Source organism: Oncorhynchus clarkii, chromosome 9 (assembly GCF_045791955.1).
Source record: "Oncorhynchus clarkii lewisi isolate Uvic-CL-2024 chromosome 9, UVic_Ocla_1.0, whole genome shotgun sequence".
NCBI classification, from domain to species: domain Eukaryota; kingdom Metazoa; phylum Chordata; class Actinopteri; order Salmoniformes; family Salmonidae; genus Oncorhynchus; species Oncorhynchus clarkii.
In genome coordinates this window covers 7,425,664-7,449,610 of record NC_092155.1, presented here as the reverse complement: position 1 = coordinate 7,449,610, position 23,947 = coordinate 7,425,664, and the positions used below count along the sequence as shown (strand labels likewise).

Genomic DNA, 23,947 nt, shown 5'->3' with positions numbered 1-23,947 from the left:
AATATACTGTAATACTGTATAAAACAATATACTTTAATACTGTATAAAACAATATACTGTAATACTGTATAAAACAATATACTGTAATACTGTATTAAACAATATACTGTTATACTGTATTAAACAATATACTTTAATACTGTCCAAAACAATATACTGTAATACTGTCCAAAACAATATACTGTAATACTGTATAAAACAATATACTGTAATACTGTATAAAACAATATACTTTAATACTGTATAAAACAATATACTTTAATACTGTATTAAACAATATACTGTAATACTGTATAAAACAATATACTGTAATACTGTATAAAACAATATACTTTAATACTGTATTAAACAATATACTGTAATACTGTATAAAACAATATACTGTAATACCGTTTCTTCTTCCCAGAGGGAGCGAGTGCTCCGTGTCCACGCAACTCGGGTCAAGATCTGTGTTTCTTCCTCCCAGAGGGAGCGAGTGCTCCGTGCCACGCAACTCGGCGCCAAGATCTGTGTTTCTTGATTTACTTTTAGGAACAGGGCACCATTGATAGGAGTGATTTATGTGGAGGTGGAGCAATTGAAGTTGAAGATTCCTGGTGTTTGTGATGCCCGTCGTTTGGCGCGATGTAGGCCCGGTGGGGAGCGTGGTGAAACAGAGGTGTCACAGTCTGTCCTTTTGAGTTTTGAATCAGAGTCTTTACCCCGACAAAGTCATGTTAGGATATATCAGTTATCCTATCAGAGCTTTTGTGCCGAACCCACTGCAGTGTTTCAGGTGCCACGTTTATGGTCATGTTAAAGCAGTGTGTAGGAGCGGGAGATTCCAAGATGTGGGAAGTGTGCAAGAGGGCAATGGGACAGAAGATTGCGTAGTTTCGGTGGATAAAGTTGTGTGTGTAAACTGTAGCGGTGCCCATGTTGCTTGGGATCGGTTGTGTCGGGTGAGAGAGAGGCAGGTTGAGGTGGCCAGAGTCAGAGTAGTGCAGAAGGTGTCGTATGCTGAGGCAGTGCAAAAAAGTAAATGGGTCAAGTGTGATAGTAGATTTGTGCCAGCAAAAAAAAAACGCCACCTGCTGGAGAAGACAGGTTTTGGGCCCAGTTATCCTTCTGGCTTTGCCTCTTTCTCACGCACGCCCACCTGCCACGGCTCGTGGTAAAACACGGACTGGATTTTCAAAAACACGGATTAGAAGTGTCACTTACCAAACTCCAACTTTTATTATTGATTGGCAGCATTATTTATCAATGAACGTGCAAAGGAACGGGAACCGTAACATTGCCGCTACCTCGCTTGTATTCAATAATCCATGATTTATGGACGATAGGAGGAGTCCTCCTGCCACCAAAGACTGACGTTTATGGTCAAAACAAGGAAATGTAAAGCCCCTTTACCATTATGATTGTCAAATAAGTGTATATCGAATCATATTTTTTTGTTGCATAAATCCATTATTATAAAGTGCACATTTTTTGCTCTCTTGGAAGTAGAAGAAGAGGGCAACTGGCTTTATCACGGGAAATTGGGCAAGTAGCTAGGAAAGGAAAGGGAACTAAGGAATTAAACGGAGAGTCTTGTATCTGCGTTGGGTTTTTTGTTCGTTGGTGACGCAGGAACGGCGTCTCTTCTCTGTCCCGGGGTGAGTATATTCATTCCGACGCAAAATGTTTCCTAAACTGAAGCAAACGGAACGAAACGGGGAGTTGTCTAACCTGATGTTGTCCAATAGAACATTCGCTTGCTCTGTTCGCGTCGGTAAACGGTTTCCGTAATGAACACGCCCCTTGTGGTCTTGTTCGGGTAGGATATGGAAACATGGCGAGCGTTGAAATAGCAGCGGAACACGAACGTATCTTACGGGAGATAGAGAGCACAGACACGAACTGTATCGGACCGACACTCCGGTAAGAAAGAGTCCGGTAGTCGGGACGTATTCTTGTAATGATTTGGTGTAAAAGGCATTTTTTAACCCCGTTACCGGGGAAGAGTTGAAAGCGACTGGAGAGTCCATCTCTCCCCTTCGGCTAAGCTAACAACTCCTCTTCGGGGGTACAGATTTATTTTGCTAACCGGGTCAAACTTGTTGAAGAAGCTGTAACTAGTTGTGTTAACTAACTAATTAACCACAAAACACACCATTTTGTTATTCTGGCCAAACAAATTACAGTGATCATGAACATATGTTTTCAGTTGATGTAAAAAAAATAAAAAATAGAGAGTAACACTTGACAAGTGTGTTATCCGATTAGCTGTGCTAACTAGCCTAACAACCCTCACTAGCCTAACAACCCTCACTAGCCTAACAACCCTCACTAGCCTAACAACCCTCACTAGCCTAACAACCCTCACTAGCCTAACAACCCTCACTAGCCTAACAACCCTCACTAGCCTAACAACCCTCACTAGCCTAACAACCCTCACTAGCCTAACAACCCTCACTAGCCTAACAACCCTCACTAGCCTAACAACCCTCACTAGCCTAACAACCCTCACTAGCCTAACAACCCTCACTAGCCTAACAACCCTCACTAGCCTACCTAGCCTGACTAGCCTACCTAGCCTGACTAGCCTACCTAGCCTGACTACCCTACCTAGCCTGACTACCCTACCTAGCCTGACTACCCTACCTAGCCTGACTACCCTACCTAGCCTGACTACCCTACCTAGCCTGACTACCCTACCTTCCCTACCTACCCTACCTTCCCTACCTACCCTACCTAGCCTGACTACCCTACCTAGCCTGACTACCCTACCTAGCCTGACTACCCTACCTAGCCTGACTACCCTACCTAGCCTGACTACCCTACCTAGCCTGACTACCCTACCTAGCCTGACTACCCTACCTTCCCTACCTACCCTACCTAGCCTGACTACCCTACCTAGCCTGACTACCCTACCTAGCCTGACTAGCTAGCAGCTAACGTTAGTTAGCCAAAGTGAATAAACAGTTGATGAACTGCCAAAATACATCCTCTAACACGTTTACGATTAGGGTTTTTTAAGGGTGTAACACAATGAAAAGGTGGTTCTACTGTTATACTTTGTATTTCATGTCATGGAAAAGCTTTTCGGGAACACAGTACATTTTTATATATATTTGTCGAGGATTTATCATTTCTGAGGTACAGTGTGTTAATTTTCAAGTGATCTGTAAAAGGTGGCGCGGACTGGTCAACCATAATCCCTAGTCCAATAATGATACCAAATCACCTGTCTGGATTCTTCAATTCAACACTTTTTGTTGTTGTTGTTGTCCAATATCTCATAATGTTGACATTTTCAGGGCTGATGTAGAAGACTGAGCTGATTTTTCAACTACAAGTACAATTTATGAAATGCAAAAGAGACTACTGGAATACATAACATTTACATTTATTTAAGACCAATAATTTAAGGTAGGGTGGTCATATTATGAACAGCTCTTTATGGTTTGTACAATACCAACGAACCGTTTCATTCTAATTTAATTAAATTGTTTCAAACTACTTTATGCAGATGAACAATGACAATTATTTAGTGAATTGCAATGCACCATAGCCACACACACTTCTCACTTAGTCTGAACTATAACACAGAAGGCTACACTAGTAGTCTAATAACATAGCTTACTTCCTAAGGTAAGCTGCCTGCTAGCCAGCTGCAAATCAAGATGGGTGTGACACATTTTCAATTCACTGGTATTTTAACTATATATATATATTTTTTTTTTATCAGACTGTAGCCACTGAATTCTGGTAGTTTTACACTTGAAATAATTAAACGATAATTCACCTTTCACCCAGAGCGTTACCTCAGCGAACAGCGTCGAGCCAACAAACAGTCCCTCACACAGCTAGCATCTCGTCATGAAAACGGGTGACGACCCACACACCAAAATGTAGCTACGAAGCTCTACTTTGTAACCTGCTATACATTTTTTTTCTTTTGTATGTATTTTTTTCATTTCACATCTGAATGACAGAAGCGAAGGAAAAACACATCTACACCTATCAGATTAGAGCCTTAAAACAGACAAGACATCTACACCTATCAGATTAGAGCCTTAAAACAGACAAGACATCTATCGCCATCAGATTAGAGCCTTAAAACAGACAAGACATCTATCGCCATCAGATTAGAGCCTTAAAACAGACAAGACATCTATCGCCATCAGATTAGAGCCTTAAAACAGACAAGACATCTATCGCCAACAGATTAGGGGGGGCAATGTAGCCTGTTTTTTGCCCCCCCCCCCCCCCACTGTGGTTCTGAAATCACCATCGCCCACTAATTAACTTTAATAATTAACTTGTCATCAGCAGATTGTGTGAGCTAGTAATGTGTCCATATTTCTCATTTACAAATTAGCTATATTTAAAAAAATATATTTTTACATTTTTACCTTTTATTTAACTAGGCAAGTCAGTTAAGAACACATTCTTATTTACAATGACTGCCAAACCCCTGGGCCAATTGGGAGTCCCATAGGTCGGCGCACAACCACGGCCGGTTGTTATACAGCCTGGATTCGAACCAGGGTGCCTGTAGTGACCTTAGACCGCTGCGCCACTCATGCAGGCAAACATTTGACGATCCCACCCGGTGTGTCTGGTCTGAGCATTTTTAAACGTTTGAAATGGGGAGCGACTTGTGAATCGTTACATCCCTGCTAGTCATTCAACTTTGTGTGGTCATTGCATTGTCATTAAGTATTGTAATCGCTGGCTCATCAAATGTGGGTGTAAACGTGTGTGTGTGTGTGTGGGTGTAAATGTGTGTGTGGGTGTAAATGTGTGTGTGGGTGTAAATGTGTGTGTGTGTGGGTGTAAATGTGTGTGTGGGTGTAAATGTGTGTGTGGGTGTAAATGTGTGTGTGTGTGGGTGTAAATGTGTGTGTGTGTGGGTGTAAATGTGTGTGTGGGTGTAAATGTGTGTGTGTGTGGGTGGGTGTAAACGTGTGTGGGTGTAAACGTGTGGGTGTGTGTGTGTTCATTGTCACACAGTATTGTGCTGCAGTGCACCCCCCCCCCCCCCACCCCCAGTCTTGGTATGAATCCCAGTTGATACACGGTACACGGACCAAGCTCCCAAGCTAACTATGACTCAGAACACAACAACGACCGAACCCACAACGATCCAAAACACAGGTTTCAGACGGTGTCATGTACCACTGAACTGCAATCCAGTGTTTACTCTGCCCAAACCTATGATTCTTTTACATATAATCAACTAGAAGTGCCACTCCCTGTGTGAGTCACCTGGCCACATAGCTACAGTTGCACAATGCTGTTTTGACTTATGTGCTTGCTCTGGGGAAACTGTGAGGTCATTTTGGATCCTTGACCCAACAGGGAGTGGTGGGAATGGATCTGTAATGACAGTTTCACATCCCTACGTTTGTGAACGAGGTTACATTTTTAGATGCATCCTGAGGTGGTTGTTGTTGTTGTTGCTGCATACGATCCTCAGTCATTGCACTTCCTTGTTGTTTCCAGGGGGAAAGTATAGTCGTCTAGGCAACTGGTCGTTTCCTGAAGGTTTTGCTCGTAGTACATTCCTTTGGCTATCGTGTCGTCTTGAAGGAGGTGTGTGTCTGGTGTGTGTGTGTGTGTGTGTGTGAGGGGTACAAACTCTAGCTAGATGCAGGTTTCGGCTGGTAGCTACATTCCTCTGAGTCTCACTGACAGGCTAGTTATTTTTGAACCAATAGAGACAAATCAATAACTGGTGTGAACTGCTCTGGTGTGTGTGTGTGTGTGTGATTCTAACATTCCGTGGTGAGGAAGAGGGAAGCACGGATCGGAGCCTTCCTCATCCTCTACCTGAGGAATCGCTCAAACGGCCAGGAGGGGGGGGGGACTTTAGGGAGAGATTCTTCCCCCCCACCCCCCCTCGCTGTTCTCTCAGTTCAATTCAGAGGGTTTTATTTGCCTTATTTATTATTATTATTTTATTTAAAAACACATGTTAACATAGTTTATTTTCTACTTCACTAGCTTTGGCAATACATTTGTTTTTACAGCAAACATTACACTCACAAAAGTTCCAAAACAATAAATAGATTTCAAATGTCATGTTAAAAAACGGGAACATAAATAAACATTAATGTGGGTCGTATTTACAATGTGGGTCGTATTTACAGTGTGGGTCGTATTTACAGTGTGGGTCGTATTTACAGTGTGGGTCGTATTTACAGTGTGGGTCGTATTTACAGTGTGGGTCGTATTTACAGTGTGGGTCGTATTTACAGTGTGGGTCGTTTCTACAGTGTGGGTCGTATTTACAATGGTGTTTGTTCTTCACTGGTTGACCTTTTCTTGTGGCAACAGGTCACACATCTTGCTGCTGTGATGGCACACTGTGGTATTTCACCCAGTAGATATGGGAGTTTATCATTGATTTGTTATCTAATTCTTTGTGGATCTGTGTAATCTGAGGGAAATATGTGTCTCTAATATGGTCATACATTTGATAGGTTAGGAAGTGCAGCTTAGTTTCCACCTCATTTTGTGGGCAGTGTGCACATAGCCTGTCCAGGTGGGGCGGCAGGGTAGCCTAGTGAGGACTAGTTGAACTAGTAACCGAAAGGTTGCAAGTTCAAATCCCCGAGCTGACAAGGTTTGTTTGTGTTTGTGAACGGATCCCAAGAACCAGCTTGCTTAGGGGACTCTTCTCCAGGTTCATCGCTCTGTAGGTGATGGCTTTGTTATGGAAGGTTTGGGAATCTTTTCTTTTTAGGTGGCTTTGGATAATTATCGGATATCGGCCTAATTCTGCTCTGCATGCATTATTTGGTGTTTTACGTTGTACACTGAGGATATTTTTGCAGAATTCTGCATGCAGAGTCTCAATTTGGTGTTTGACCCATTTTGTGAATTTTTGGTTGGTGAGTAGACCTCAGGGTAATGGGCTCTATGACTGATTCAATTATTTTTTTAGCCAGATCCTAATTGGTATGTTGAATGTTATGTTCCTTTTGATCACATAGAAATCCCTCAGATAGTTCACAGCTTTGTGGAAGTTACCTGTGGCGCTGATGTTTAGGCCGAGGCATGTATAGTTTTTTTTTTGTGCTCTAGGGCAGTGGTTCTTAACCTGGGTTCGATCGAACCCCAGGGGTTCGGTGAGTCAGTCTCAGGGGTTCGGCGGAGGTCAAGACATCCGATTCATATGATTCGTGAGGACACGCTCCGCTTGGCCATCATGGCTGCAGGTGATCACGCTACATCGCTTAGCCTATCTGTGCTGCAGGGAATTTGGTGCGCTCAGTAGTCAACTTGTGACTGTCGTGATGGTACGTCTTGTGATTTCTTTCTTAATATTTTAATCCCTTCATACTTACTATGTCGAGCAAAAAAAGAAAGTGGTCAGACGAGTATGTACAATATGGATTCACATGTATAACGGAACGTGATGGGAGTCAGTGTCCTAACTGCATGATTTGCAATGCCAAGTTGAGCAATTCTAGTCTAGCACCGGCAAAACTAAGAGAACACTTCCTTAAGCTGCATGAGATGGAAAATACAAGAACACAACGCTCGCTGAATTCAAGGTGAAGAGAGACAGATTCGATGAAAAGGCTACTCTGCCTGTTCTCGGCTTTGTACCCATCAACAAACCGATCCTCACAGCATCGTACAAAGTTGCTTACCTGATCGCAAAGCAGGGCAAACCACACACCATTGGTGAAACACTCATAAAACCAGCTGTGTTGAAGATGGCGAATATCATGCTGGGAAAAGAGGCTGAAGTTAAGTTATCCCAAATTCCTCTTTCAAATGACACCATCAGCGACAGAATAGAGGACATGAGCAACGACATCTTGGCTCAAGTAGTTGCAGATCTGATTTCAAGCCCGGCAAAATTCAGCCTTCAACTGGACGAGACCACAGACGTTTCCAATCTAAGCCAGCTTGCTGTATTCGTGCGCTATTTGAAAGACGTGATAAAGACATGATAAAGGACAATTTTTTATTTTGTAAGCCTCTTACAACAACAACTAAGGCAGCCGATGTGAAGAAACTTGTGGATGACTTCTTCAAAGACAACAATCTTTCGTGGGATATGGTTTCTGCAGTTTGTTCGGACGGAGCTCCAGTCATGCTGGGAAGAAAGTCTGGTTTTAGTGCGCTAGTGAAAGCCGATGCACCACACATCATTGTTACGCATTGTATTCTGCACAGGCATGCGTTGGCAACAAAAACTTTGCCTCCAAAACTGGCAGAAGTATTAAATATTGTAGTGGAATGCGTGAACTATGTGCGAACTAGTGCTCTGCGGCATTGCATTTTCAGTGAGCTGTGTAAAGAAATGGGCTCTGAATTCGAGGTACTTCTGTACCATTCTAACGTTCGGTAGTTATCCCGGGGACAGGTGCTGAATCGTGTTTTTGCCGTGCGTGTGGAATTAGCCCTGTTTTTGCAAGAGCACCAACATTGTCATGCAGATTGCTTCAAAAATTCTGAGTTCATTCTCATTTTAGCGTACATGGCCGATATCTTCGCAGCTCTCAATCATCTCAATCAAAAGATGCAGGGCGGTGGAGTCGACATCATCGAAGCGGAGGAAAACCTGAAGGCTTTTCAAAAAAAGGCTACCGTTATGGAAACGACGGACAGAGAACAATAACTTCGCAAACTTTCCCCTGCTGGACGACTGTGTAAGTAAGATCGAAAAATGTATCTGGAATCGGAGACATTTCTGTACCCGCGGAACTGAAGCAAGCAATTGCCACGCACTTCGATTTTGATGATTTTGTTCTTTGAACACAGTGATGTTGATGGTTCATTTTGTGCACCAGTCAAATATATACCTGTTTTGAATTTAAAAAAATCATTATATTTTTCCAATTAAGAAGGGTTCGGTGAATGCGCATATGAAACTGGTGGGGTTCAGTACCTCCAACAAGGTTAAGAACCACTGCTCTAGGGCAATGGTGTCTAGATGGAATTTGTATTTGTGATCCTGGTGGCTGGACCTTTTTTGGAACACCATTATTTTGGTCTTACTGAGACTTACTGTCAGGGCCCAGGTCTGTGCAGAAGATCTAGGTGCTGCTGTAGGCCCTCCTTGGTTGGGGTCAGAAGCACCAGATCATCAGCAAACAGTAGACATTTGACTTCAGATTCTGGTAGGGTGAGGCTGGGTGCTGCAGACTTTTCTTGTGCCCTCACCAATTCGTTGATATATTTGTTAGAGAGGGTGTGGAAAGCCCTGTGGAAAGAAATGCTTTTTTGGCCAATTTTAACCGCACACTTGTTTGTGTACATGGATTTTATAATTTTGTATGTTTTTCCCCCAACACCACATTCCATCAATTTGTATAGCAGACCCTCATTCCAAACGGAGTCTAAAGCTTTTTAGAAATCAACAAAGTTTCCCTTTTGTTTTGTTTGTCAATTAGTGTGTGCAGGGTGAATACGTGGTCTGTCGTACGGTAATTTCATAAAAGCCCATTTGACATTTTCTCAGCACTTTGTTTTCGCTGAGGAAATGTACGAGTCTGCTGTTATTGATAATGCAGAAGATTTTCCCAAGGTTGCTGTTGATGCATATCCCACGGTAGTTATTGGGGTCAGATTTGCCTCCACTTTTGTGGATTGGGGTGATAAGTCCTTGGTTCCAAATATTGGGGAAGATGCCAGAGCTAAGGTTGTCTTTTAATAGTTGATTCTAAAATATGCAATTGATAATGTATACTTGTGCTGTTTGTTCTTTGTTAAAGAGCCAAAAAGATTGGAGAAGTGGTTTATCCATACATCTCCATTTTGGATAGATAACTCTTCGTGTTGTTTGTTTAGTGTTTTCCAATTTACCCAGAAGTGGTTAGTCTATGGATTCTTCAATTACATTGAGCTGATTTCTGAAGTGCTGTTACTTCTTTTTCCGTAGTGTATTTCTGTATTGTTTTAGTGATTCACCATAGTGAAGGCGTAGACTCAGGTTTTCCGGGTCTCTATGTCTTTGGTTGGACAGGTTTCTCAATTTCTTTCTTAGGTTTTTGCCTTCATCAAACCATTTGTCATTGTTGTTCCTTTTCTGCTTGCGATTTTTTTATTTGATTAGGAAGCTGAAAGGTCAAATATACTGTTTAGGCTTTCTACTGCCAAGTTTACACGCTTGTCCAGGAAATTGTCCAGAATTGATTTAATGTGTTGCCTGATTAATTTTTGGTAGGTTTCTACTCTCTCTTTCCTCGTGGTCAGAGAGGACGCTCTTAGCAGTCATCAGCAATTAACCTGCACACAATAACATTGAGGAAGCCTTCACGAATTACCTTCTACACACACACATTACATAGTGTCAGGGCCAAACCCAGGAGGAGTCAACACACTACACAGTGTCAGGGCCAAACCCAGGAGGAGTCAACACACTACAGTGTCAGGGCCAAACCCAGGAGGAGTCAACACACTACAGTGTCAGGGCCAAACCCAGGAGGAGTCAACACATTACATAGTGTCAGGGCCAAACCCAGGAGGAGTCAACACATTACATAGTGTCAGGGCCAAACCCAGGAGGAGTCAACACATTACATAGTGTCAGGGCCAAACCCAGGAGGAGTCAACACACTACACAGTGTCAGGGCCAAACCCAGGAGGAGTCAACACACTACAGTGTCAGGGCCAAACCCAGGAGGAGTCAACACACTACAGTGTCAGGGCCAAACCCAGGAGGAGTCAACACATTACATAGTGTCAGGGCCAAACCCAGGAGGAGTCAACACACTACAGTGTCAGGGCCAAACCCAGGAGGAGTCAACACACTACAGTGTCAGGGCCAAACCCAGGAGGAGTCAACACATTATATAGTGTCAGGGCCAAACCCAGGAGGAGTCAACACATTATATAGTGTCAGGGCCAAACCCAGGAGGAGTCAACACATTATATAGTGTCAGGGCCAAACCCAGGAGGAGTCAACACATTACATAGTGTCAGGGCCAAACCCAGGAGGAGTCAACACACTACAGTGTCAGGGCCAAACCCAGGAGGAGTCAACACATTATATAGTGTCAGGGCCAAACCCAGGAGGAGTCAACACATTACATAGTGTCAGGGCCAAACCCAGGAGGAGTCAACACACTACAGTGTCAGGGCCAAACCCAGGAGGAGTCAACACATTATATAGTGTCAGGGCCAAACCCAGGAGGAGTCAACACATTATATAGTGTCAGGGCCAAACCCAGGAGGAGTCAACACATTATATAGTGTCAGGGCCAAACCCAGGAGGAGTCAACACACTACAGTGTCAGGGCCAAACCCAGGAGGAGTCAACACATTATATAGTGTCAGGGCCAAACCCAGGAGGAGTCAACACATTACATAGTGTCAGGGCCAAACCCAGGAGGAGTCAACACATTACATAGTGTCAGGGCCAAACCCAGGAGGAGTCAACACATTACATAGTGTCAGGGCCAAACCCAGGAGGAGTCAACGCATTACATAGTGTCAGGGCCAAACCCAGGAGGAGTCAACACATTACATAGTGTCAGGGCCAAACCCAGGAGGAGTCAACACATTACATAGTGTCAGGGCCAAACCCAGGAGGAGTCAACACATTACATAGTGTCAGGGCCAAACCCAGGAGGAGTCGACACACTACAGTGTCAGGGCCAAACCCAGGAGGAGTCAACACATTACATAGTGTCAGGGCCAAACCCAGGAGGAGTCAACACACTACACAGTGTCAGGGCCAAACACAGGAGGAGTCAACACACTACACAGTGTCAGGGCCAAACCCAGGAGGAGTCAACACACTACACAGTGTCAGGGCCAAACACAGGAGGAGGAGCCAACACACTACACAGTGTCAGGGCCAAACACAGGAGGAGTCAAGACACTACACAGTGTCAGGGCCAAACACAGGAGGAGTCAACACACTACACAGTGTCAGGGCCAAACCCAGGAGTAGTCAACACACTACAGTGTCAGGGCCAAACACAGGAGGACACAGGAGTCAACACACTACACAGGAGGAGGAGTCAACACACTACAGTGTCAGGGCCAAACACAGGAGGAGGAGCCAACACACTACACAGTGTAAGGGCCAAACACAGGAGGACACAGGAGTCAACACACTACACAGGAGGAGGAGCCAACACACTACACAGTGTCAGGGCCAAATACAGGAGGAGGAGCCAACACACTACACAGTGTTAGGGCCAAATACAGGAGGAGGAGCCAACACACTACACAGTGTCAGGGCCAAATACAGGAGGAGGAGCCAACACACTACACAGTGTCAGGGCCAAATACAGGAGGAGGAGCCAACACACTACACAGTGTCAGGGCCAAATACAGGAGGAGGAGCCAACACACTACACAGTGTCAGGGCCAAATACAGGAGGAGGAGCCAACACACTACACAGTGTCAGGGCCAAACACAGGAGGAGGAGCCAACACACTACACAGTGTCAGGGCCAAATACAGGAGGAGGAGCCAACACACTACACAGTGTCAGGGCCAAACACAGGAGGAGGAGCCAACACACTACACAGTGTCAGGGCCAAACACAGGAGGAGGAGCCAACACACTACACAGTGTCAGGGCCAAATACAGGAGGAGGAGCCAAGCTCTCAGGAGGTTTGTGTTCTAATTAGTTTATTTTGTCATTTCAGTCCTTTCTATTATGGAGCGGTGAGAACTAAAGACCTGTCTTTCCCCCACTACGGCCCCGGTCGTGCCACTACGGCCCCGGTCGTGTCTCTCCCCCACTACGGCCCCGGTCCCCCACTACGGCCCCGTGCGTGCCACTACGGCCCCGGTCGTGTGTGTGTGTGTGTGTGTGTGTGTGTGTTTCTCTCTCCCCACCACAGACATCAGTATGGGTGTATTGGTTTGTATGTGGTTGAACAGTAGTCTGTAATATACATAGTGTTTAAAGGCCAGTGAGGTTATATGATCATTCTGTTGTCTAGCTAGACTAGTTTCCTTCACTGATCCTGCCTACCACTGTCTCCCATTCTCACTATAGGCAACAACACACACGGACTGCTCTGACTCTGGTAAAGCCCTCAGGACTTTTTATAGGGCTGAGCTTCCAAGTTTGTGAGCATGAATAAAGGCTATAAATGGTGTGTGTTGGTCTGAGTACAGAAGGATGACTCAGGAGAGTGTGTGTAGCACTCTTGTGGTGAGCCACTCCCTTCCCTGCCCCCTTCCACTAGCACAACCCTGTTGAGACACACACACACACACACACACACAGCTGTTGAGAGGTGCATAGTGGGGGTGAAGCCTTATAGAGACCCCAGTTAGATAGCTGCTCTAAAGTTACATTTCCCGCTTTTAAACCTTTTTATGAAGTCACACTGACACACTCTGCTGTTGTTAGTGATGTCACAATCATCACTCAGCAATTTCTGATGATGTCATAATGATAGCTCTGCAGTTTGCGGCGTCACAAAGGTGGCTCGGCAGTTTGCGGTAGTGCGTAGTGGATAGTGGGTAGTGGGTAGAGGGTAGTGGGTAGAGTGTAGTGCGTAGCTCCTTAGGTTAACGTTATGTAACTACATCATTTAGTAGTGTGTAGTGGGCAGTGGGTAGTGGGTAGTGCGTAGTGGGTAGCTCCTTAGGTTAACGTTATGTAACTACATCATTTGGTAGTGGGTAGTGCGTAGTGGGTAGCTCCTTAGGTTAACGTTATGTAACCATCATTTAGTAGAGGGTAGCTCCTTAGGTTAACGTTATGTAACTACATCATTTAGTAGTGGGTAGTGGGTAGTGGGTAGTGGTAGCTCCTTAGGTTAACGTTATGTAACTACATCATTGGGTAGTGGGTAGTGCGTAGTGGGTAGCTCCTTAGGTTAACGTTATGTAACTACATCATTGGGTAGTGGGTAGTGGGTAGTGCGTAGTGGGTAATGTGTAGCTCCTTAGGTTAACATTATGTAACTACATCATTTAGTAGTGGGTAGTGGGTAGTGCGTAGTGCGTAGTGTGTAGCTCCTTAGGTTAACGTTATGTAACATAATTTTAACGTTTTAAAGATGCATTATGCAGAAATCTCTCCTCCATTTCCTGGTTGCTAAAATCTAATAGTTGTCCTAATTTCAGTTTGTGACAAAATTAGCAAGTACAGTATAGAGAATCATTGTATATCTTTCCATAACCCCCCCCCAATTTTTTTTTAATAATGTCAATTTTTAGCTGTTTGAAGCTGGTGTACAAAAAATGAAACTAAAATATGAAAAAACAAAACTTAGAGATTCACCCATTTTGAAAGTTATATTGTTTCCGTGCATCTCAGAGTGAGGCGCTATCAATTCTCGGGGGGTCATTTCACGTTTTCATGTGCGTCTCAGAGCTATCGCCGTTCAAACGGGTAGAAATTCAGCCGGTTACGACGTAGCGCCGTGATAAAGTCTCTCTCACTACCGTGGAAGTTAGACGGTCAGATTTAAACACTGATGTCTGATGTCATAACGCAGGTGGCTGTCTTCTCTTGAATGAGCCGCTGATCATATTTATTTTTTAGGAAATTCCTACCTTGAGTAAATGTAATTTTAACAGAGGGTCTAACACATGTCTCCTATTTGTCTACCTCTTTAGTCCAGAATGCATTGCATGTTGCCGTTGTGAACGACTCCACTCTGCGAGGCACATCGATCTGCAGGTTAAACATGGTGAGAGAGAGTGCACATGTTTTTTTGGGGGCGTTTTGACAGTTAACTACTGTAGCTACTTCACATGCTGATATTGACTTTGACGTTATTGTGTGCAGCTACCTAGCTAGCTAGCCCATAGAGAGAGCATTGTATTGTGGGTGTTGTAGTCGATTTCCACAACGGTTTTCACATTCACAATGCTTCCTCCATTCTCTCTCATCCTGCGTGATACTGTTAAGTGTAATATTGCGTGTGTAAATGCTGCTCCATCCAAATTTTAAGAATATTTATATCCTCTTAACAATTTGCTAGTAAACAACCGATTTGAAATCGTGATTTTTCTCTCGTATCGGTCATGTGATTTAATTTGTCCTGCAGCCATGTTGTCATATCATGTTACTTTCTCTAATATTCAACTTTTTGTATTTGAGCTGCTGTTTTTCTCTGATCAAAGACGAGCTCTAGAAAACACGACCAATTCACACATCTGATATTAGCTCATATCTAAAGAGGAATCCATTATGACTGTTCTTGTCTTATAGTGAGTGGTATTGTTAAGTAGTGGTGGTCAGCTAGGTGGCTCATGTTAGCCGGTCAGCTAGGTGGCTCATGTTAGCCGGTCTGCTGGGTGGCTCATGTTAGCCGGGTCAGCTGGGTGGCTCATGTTAGCCGGGTCAGCTGGGTGGCTCATGTTAGCCGGTCAGCTAGGTGGCTCATGTTAGCCGGTCAGCTAGGTGGCTCATGTTAGCTGGTCAGCTAGGTGGCTCATGTTAGCCGGTCAGCTAGGTGGCTCATGTTAGCTTGTCAGCTAGGTGGCTCATGTTAGCTGGTCAGCTATGGGGCTCATGTTAGCCGGTCAGCTGGGTGGCTCATGTTAGCCCGGTCAGCTAGGTGGCTCATGTTAGCCGGGTCAGCTGGGTGGCTCATGTTAGCTGGTCAGCTGGGTGGCTCATGTTAGCCCGGTCAGCTAGGTGGCTCATGTTAGCCGGTCAGCTAGATGGCTCATGTTAGCCGGGTCAGCTGGGTGGCTCATGTTAGCCCGGTCAGCTAGGTGGCTCATGTTAGCCGGGTCAGCTGGGTGGCTCATGTTAGCGGGTCAGCTGGGTGGCTCATGTTACCCCGGTCAGCTAGGTGGCTCATGTTAGCCGGGTCAGCTGGGTGGCTCATGTTAGCCGGTCAGCTAGGTGGCTCATGTTAGCCGGTCAGCTAGGTGGCTCATGTTAGCCGGTCAGCTAGGTGGCTCATGTTAGCCGGTCAGCTAGGTGGCTCATGTTAGCCGGTCAGCTAGGTGGCTCATGTTAGCCGGTCAGCTGGGTGGCTCATGTTAGCCGGTCAGCTAGGTGGCTCATGTTAGCCGGTCAGCTAGGTGGCTCATGTTAGCCCGGTCAGCTGGGTGGCTCATGTTAGCCCGGTCAGCTGGGTGGCTCATGTTAGCCCGGTCAGCTGGGTGGCTCATGTTAGCCCGGTCAGCTGGGTGGCTCATGTTAGCCCGGTCAGCTGGGTGGCTCATGTTAGCCCGGTCAGCTGGGTGGCTCATGTTAGCCCGGTCAGCTGGGTGGCTCATGTTAGCCCGGTCAGCTGGGTGGCTCATGTTAGCCCGGTCAGCTGGGTGGCTCATGTTAGCCCGGTCAGCTGGGTGGCTCATGTTAGCCCGGTCAGCTGGGTGGCTCATGTTAGCCCGGTCAGCTGGGTGGCTCAGAGAGAGAGAGAGAGATTCCATTACTTTGTCTGCCTGAAGCAACTTGAGAGCCTTGGGGTCGCAGAGCTTTATGGGACTTGTGATAACTACTCGATGGGACGTCTCGCACGTCCATTCACTTCATTTGGAGGGCTGAAAAGGCGCTACTTACCCATCACGCAATGCGGCTCACGGGATACGGAAGGGTTGTGCCAGAGACCAATAGGCTGTACAGCTACGGCGTGTGTTGTCTTTCCATACTGATAGCTTGTTTTGTCCATCTGGTGTATTAAACACTGAACCAAGATATACAACGCAACATTTAAGGTTTTGGTCACATGTTTCATGAGCTGAAATAAAAGATACCCCTGAAAATTTCCCATACGCACAAAAAAAACAACTTATTTCTCTCAAATTTTGGGTATAAATTTGTTTACATTCCTGTTAGTGAGCATTTCTCCTTTTTTGTTAAGATAATCCATCCACCTGACAGGTGTGACATATCAAGAAGCTGATTAAACAGCATGATCATTACACAGGTGCACCTTGTACTGGGGACAATAAAATACCACTCTAAAAGGTGTGAAAAAACTGCACAACACAATGCCACAGATGTTTTTGTTGTCGTTGCAGTAGTGTGGTAACAGGGGTACGTGTTGTTGTTGACCTAGTGAGGTAACAGGGGTACGTGTTGTTGACCTAGTGAGGTAACAGGGATACGTGTTGTTGTTGCAGTAGTGAGGTAACAGGGATACGTGTCGTTGACCTGGTGAGGTAACAGGGATACGTGTCGTCGTTGCAGTAGTGAGGTAACAGGGATACGTGTCGTTGACCTGGTGAGGTAACAGGGATACGTGTCGTTGACCTGGTGAGGTAACAGGGATACGTGTCGTTGACCTGGTGAGGTAACAGGGATACGTGTCGTTGACCTGGTGAGGTAACAGGGATACGTGTCGTTGACCTGGTGAGGTAACAGGGATACGTGTCGTTGACCTGGTGAGGTAACAGGGATACGTGTCGTTGACCTGGTGAGGTAACAGGGATACTGCATGTTCTTGTCATTGTGAGCCCTGCTTGTTTCTGCCTTCTATTTCATGTCAACATAGCTACTTCCCTCTAACACTGTACTGTAGAGTGCCAGGCACCAAGCTATCTATGAGCGAATGCATCCGTGTGTGTGTGTTTCATTAGCATGGGAAGTGTTATGAAATGTGAGATGCAACGTGTTGAATTATTATTTTTTTCCATATACTTATATTTAGTTTTCAAAATGTAACCTTTTATCTAGGCAAGTCAGTTAAGAACAAATTCTTGTTTACAATGACGGCCTACCGGAGAACAGTGGGTTTAACTGCCTTGATCAGGGGCAAAACGACATATTTTTTACCTTGTCAGCTCCGGGGATTCAATCTAGCAACCTTTCAGGTTACTGGCCCAACACTAACCACTAGGCTACCTGCTCTAACCACGAGACTACCTGCTCTAACCACGAGACTACCTGCTCTAACCACGAGACTACCTGCTCTAACCACGAGGCTACCTGCTCTAACCACTAGGCTACCTGCTCTAACCACGAGGCTACCTGCTCTAACCACTAGGCTACCTGCTCTAACCACTAGGCTACCTGCTCTAACCACGAGGCTACCTGCTCTAACCACTAGGCTACCTGCTCTAACCACTAGGCTACCTGCTCTAACCACTAGGCTACCTGCTCTAATCACTAGGCTACCTGCTCTAATCACTAGGCTACCTGCTCTAACCACGAGGCTACCTGCTCTCACCACGAGGCTACCTGCCTCTCACCACGAGGCTACCTGCCTCTCACCACGAGGCTCCCTGCCTCTCACCACGAGGCTTCCTGCCTCTCACCACGAGGCTCCCTGCCTCTCACCACGAGGCTCCCTGCCTCTCACCACGAGGCTCCCTGCCTCTCACCACGAGGCTCCCTGCCTCTCACCACGAGGCTCCCTGCCTCTCACCACGAGGCTCCCTGCCTCTCACCACGAGGCTCCCTGCCTCTCACCACGAGGCTCCCTGCCTCTCACCACGAGGCTCCCTGCCTCTCACCACGAGGCTCCCTGCCTCTCACCACGAGGCTCCCTGCCTCTCACCACGAGGCTCCCTGCCTCTCACCACGAGGCTCCCTGCCTCTCACCACTGTGTTTGCCATATGTGGACAGGATAGGAATAACTTGTGTGGGACTTTTTATTTTGACGAGAGAGGAAGTGGGTTTGGAAAGTCTGTTTTTAATAATTCCATCCTTTTTTAGATATTTTGTCTCAAATTCCCCGAGTCATAATGACCAACAGTCCTGGCCACTGGCGTTATACGTTTTTTAAATGGAATTGTATTTAACTTCTGGTGTCCCACAGACTGTTTGTTGTGCAACCCAATACAGTAGAAAGTAACGCTAGTGTATGTAAATACTGGGTTAGGCTGGACTACAGCCAGCTCTAGGTTAGGCTGGACTACAGCCAGCTCTAGGTTAGGCTGGACTACAGCCAGCTCTAGGTTAGGCTGGACTACAGCCAGCTCTGGGTCAGGCTGGACTGCAGCCAGCTCTGGGTCAGGCTGGACTACAGCCAGCTCTGGGTCAGGCTGGACTGCAGCCAGCTCTGGGTCAGGCTGGACTACAGCCAGCTCTGGGTCAGGCTGGACTACAGCCAGCTCTGGGTCAGGCTGGACTGCAGCCAGCTCTGGGTCAGGCTGGACTGCAGCCAGCTCTGGGTCAGGCTGGACTGCAGCCAGCTCTGGGTCAGGCTGGACTACAGCCAGCTCTGGGCCAGGCTGGACTACAGCCAGCTCTGAGTCAGGCTGGACTGCAGCCAGCTCTGGGCCAGGCTGGACTACAGCCAGCTCTGGGTTAGGCTGGACTGCAGCCAGCTCTGGGCCAGGCTGGACTACAGCCAGCTCTGGGCCAGGCTGGACTACAGCCAGCTCTGGGCCAGGCTGGACTACAGCCAGCTCTGGGCCAGGCTGGACTACAGCCAGCTCTGGGCCAGGCTGGACTACAGCCAGCTCTGGGCCAGGCTGGACTACAGCCAGCTCTGGGCCAGGCTGGACTGCAGCCAGCTCTGGGCCAGGCTGGACTGCAGCCAGCTCTGGGTCAGGCTGGACTGCAGCCAGCTCTGGGTCAGGCTGGACTGCAGCCAGCTCTGGGTCAGGCTGGACTGCAGCCAGCTCTGGGTCAGGCTGGACTGCAGCCAGCTCTGGGTCAGGCTGGACTGCAGCCAGCTCTGGGTCAGGCTGGACTGCAGCCAGCTCTGGGTCAGGCTGGACTGCAGCCAGCTCTGGGTCAGGCTGGACTGCAGCCAGCTCTGGGTCAGGCTGGACTACAGACAGCTCTGGGTCAGGCTGGACTACAGCCAGCTCTGGGTCAGGCTGGACTACAGCCAGCTCTGGGTCAGGCTGGACTACAGCCAGCTCTGGGTCAGGCTGGACTACAGCCAGCTCTGGGTCAGGCTGGACTACAGCCAGCTCTGGGGAGAACAATATGTATCGTGTCGGAGTACGAGTGCTGGTTTTGCATCAGTTTTGCTTTACAGATCACAATAATTAAGACTACTTGGACAGGAGGGCAACTGATCCTAGATCAGCACTCCATACAATCGAGGTCAAGATGAGCAAGTCTGCACAGTGCCTTGCTCAGGGTAAGACCTTAGCCAAGTTCAATGTAAAGTCTGGTACCGGAGTAGTCTAGTCAACTGGAGTGGAGCAGTGATGATGTCATCGTGTGGGTCTAATAGGAGGAGATGAATGGAATGCTGACTCGTCCCGTATCCAGGGATAATGAACTCCTTTGGGCTAGGGTCTGGGGCGGCAGGTAGCCTAGTGGTTAGAGTGTTGGGCCAGTAACCTGAAAGGTTGCTAGATCGAATCCCCGAGCTGACAAGGTAAAAATCTGTTGTTCTCACTGTTCCTAGGCCGTCATTGTACATTCTAACATTCTTAAACTGACTTGCCTAGTTAAATAAAGGGTCTGCAGTATTAGGTGTACTAGTAGTTGTTTAACTAGAGTACTGTGTTTCACCCAGCGCTTAGAGGGAGCCAGCCTTTCTCCCTGTTTGCCCGGGGTTAGGTGCTAGTTGATTCTGAACTCTACTGGGGAACTCACACACACACACACACACACACACACCTTCTGGGTACTGTACAAAAGGTACTGCATTTAGAAATGCCTTTGTGTGTAGTGTAGGAGGAAGTTGTCATGGCGTCAGACCATTGTACTCGTCGGGCATTTCCTCATCCACAGGAAGGGGGTGTGTTACAAACAGTGTTTTTTTTATTTTTGCCGTGGGGTTCCGGGGGCATGCACCCCCGTGAGATTTTATTTTATTTTTTTATTTTTTTGTAGGACATTCTACTCCCAAATGATTTTAACATTTAGCCGAAAATATTAGAGGTCGTCTTGGCCACATTATTTAGTTGTTTTAAAGGTAATTTCCTGCAATTCTTCTCATTTTGTAATGGGTCAATGGAGGGTCAATGGAGGGTCAATGGAGGGTCAATGGAGGGTCAATGGAGGGTCAATGGAAGGTCAATGGAGGGTCAAAGGGAAAATGTTCTATTTTATTTTTAAAGTCCCAATACCTCCATTTTTATTTCTCTACCAGATTTCTGGGTAACAATTAAGTACCTTCCCTAAATTGTTTTACATCAAAATGGCCAAAAAGAAACAAAAATCCACCACTATACTGTTTATACCTATCCAGACCCTACAGATACACTACTATACTGTTTAGACCTATCCAGAACCCACCACTATACTGTTTATACCTATCCAGACCCTACAGATCCACCACTATACTGTTTATACCTATCCAGACCCTACAGATCCACCACTATACTGTTTATACCTATCCAGACCCTACCACTATACTGTTTATACCTATCCAGACCCTACAGATACACCACTATACTGTTTATACCTATCCAGACCCCACTACTATACTGTTTATACCTATCCAGACCCCACAGATACACTACTATACTGTTTATACCTATCCAGACCCTACAGATACACTACTATACTGTTTACCTATACTGATACACTACTATACTGTTTATACCTATCCAGACCCTACAGATACACTACTATACTGTTTATACCTATCCAGACCCTACAGATAAACCACTATACTGTTTATACCTATCCAGACCCCACTACTATACTGTTTATACCTATCCAGACCCTACAGATCCACTACTATACTGTTTATACCTATCCAGACCCTACAGATCCACCACTATACTGTTTATACCTATCCATACCCCACCACTATACTGTTTATACCTATCCAGACCCTACAGATTCACTAATACACAGTTTATACCTATCCAGACCCTACAGATACACTACTATACTGTTTAGACCTATCCAGAACCCACCACTATACTGTTTATACCTATCCAGACCCTACAGGTACACTACTATACTGTTTATACCTATCCAGACCCTACAGATCCACTACTATACTGTTTATACCTATCCAGACCCTACAGATCCACTAATACACTGTTTATACCTATCCAGACCCCACCACTATACTGTTTATACCTATCCAGACCCCACATATACACTACTATTCTGTTTATACCTATCCAGACCCTACAGATCCACTACTATACTGTTTATACCTATCCAGACCCTACAGATCCACTACTATACTGTTTATACCTATCCAGATCCTACAAATACACTACTATACTGTTTATACCTATCCAGACCCTACAGATCCACTACTATACTGTTTATACCTATCCAGACCCTACAGATCCACTACTATACTGTTTATACCTATCCATACCCCACCACTATACTGTTTATACCTATCCAGACCCCACCACTATACTGTTAATACCTATCCAGACCCCACATATACACTACTATACTGTTTATACCTATCCAGACCCTACAGATCCACTACTATACTGTTTATACCTATCCATACCCCACCACTATACTGTTTATACCTATCCAGACCCCACCACTATACTGTTAATACCTATCCAGACCCTACAGATCCACCATTATACTGTTTATACCTATCCAGACCCCACCACTATACTGTTTATACCTATCCAGACCCTACAGATCCACTACTATACTGTTTATACCTATCCAGATCCCACTACTATACTGTTTATACCTATCCAGACCCTACAGATCCACTACTATACTGTTTATACCTATCCAGACCCTACAGATCTACTACTATACTGTTTATACCTATCCAGACCCTACAGATCTGCTACTATACTGTTTATACCTATCCAGACCCTACAGATCTACTACTATACTGTTTATACCTATCCAGACCCTACAGATCTACTACTATACTGTTTATACCTATCCAGACCCTACAGATCTGCTACTATACTGTTTATACCTATCCAGACCCTACAGATCTGCTACTATACTGTTTATACCTATCCAGACCCTACAGATCTGCTACTATACTGTTTATACCTATCCAGACCCTACAGATCTGCTACTATACTGTTTATACCTATCCAGACCCTACAGATCTACTACTATACTGTTTATACCTATCCAGACCCTACAGATCTGCTACTATACAGTTTATACCTATCCAGACCCTACAGATCCACCACTATACTGTTTATACCTATCCAGACCCTACAGATACACCACTATACTGTTTATACCTATCCAGACCCTACAGATCCACTACTATACTGTTTATACCTATCCAGACCCTACAGATACACCACTATACTGTTTATACCTATCCAGACCCTACAGATCCACTACTATACTGTTTATACCTATCCAGACCCTACAGATACACCACTATACTGTTTATACCTATCCAGACCCTACAGATCCACTACTATACTGTTTATACCTATCCAGACCCTACAGATCCACCACTATACTGTTTATACCTATCCAGACCCCACCACTATACTGTTTATACCTATCCAGACCCTACAACAATGTAAATACCAGACGAGGATACAGTGTAATGGCGCCCCCTGCTGGGTTGATGGCGTCCCCTGCCTGGTAGATAGTGTAATGGCGCCCCCTGCCTGGTAGGTGGTGTAATGGCGCCCCCTGCCTGGTAGATGGTGTAATGGCGCCCCCTGCCTGGTAGATAGTGTAATGGCGCCCCCTGCCTGGTAGATAGTGTAATGGCGCCCCCTGCGGAGTAGGTGGTGTAATGGCGCCCCCTGCCTGGTAGATGGTGTAATGGCGGCCCCTGCCTGGTAGGTGGTGTAATGGCGGCCCCTGCCGGTAGGTGGTGGAATGGCGCCCCCTGCCGGTAGGTGGTGGAATGGCGCCCCCTGCCGGTAGGTGGTGGAATGGCGCCCCCTGCCGGGTAGGTGGTGGAATGGCGCCCCCTGCCGGGTAGGTGGTGGAATGGCGCCCCCTGCCGGGTAGGTGGTGGAATGGCGCCCCCTGCCGGGTAGGTGGTGGAATGGCGCCCCCTGCCGGTAGGTGGTGGAATGGCGCCCCCTGCCGGGTAGGTGGTGGAGTGGCGCCCCCTGCCGGGTAGGTGGTGGGGTGGCGCCCCCTGCCGGGTAGGTGGTGGGGTGGCGCACCCCTGCCGGGTAGGTGGTGGGGTGGCGCCCCCTGCCGGGTAGGTGGTGGGGTGGGCTCCCCCTGCCGGGTAGGTGGTGGGGTGGGCTCCCCCTGCCGGGTAGGTGGTGGGGTGGGCTCCCCCT

The 23,947-nt window shown here is 46.4% G+C and overlaps 1 protein-coding gene across 3 annotated transcripts in view; it reads left to right on the top strand.

Moving 5' to 3' along the window:
- Positions 1–1,777: 1,777 nt before the first annotated feature.
- The window catches only part of LOC139415806 (exocyst complex component 6B), a 208,430-nt gene continuing 186,260 nt past the window's right edge, over positions 1,778–23,947 (top strand). Inside the window, exon 1 of one of the 3 annotated variants that reach the window (XM_071163910.1) lies at positions 1,778–1,902. In XM_071163910.1, coding sequence (XP_071020011.1) covers positions 1,814–1,902 — 89 coding nt within the window. In that variant the 5' untranslated portion in view covers positions 1,778–1,813. The remainder of the gene's footprint in view (positions 1,903–23,947) is intronic. The other 2 variants (XM_071163913.1, XM_071163912.1) reach the window with 2 other exon arrangements.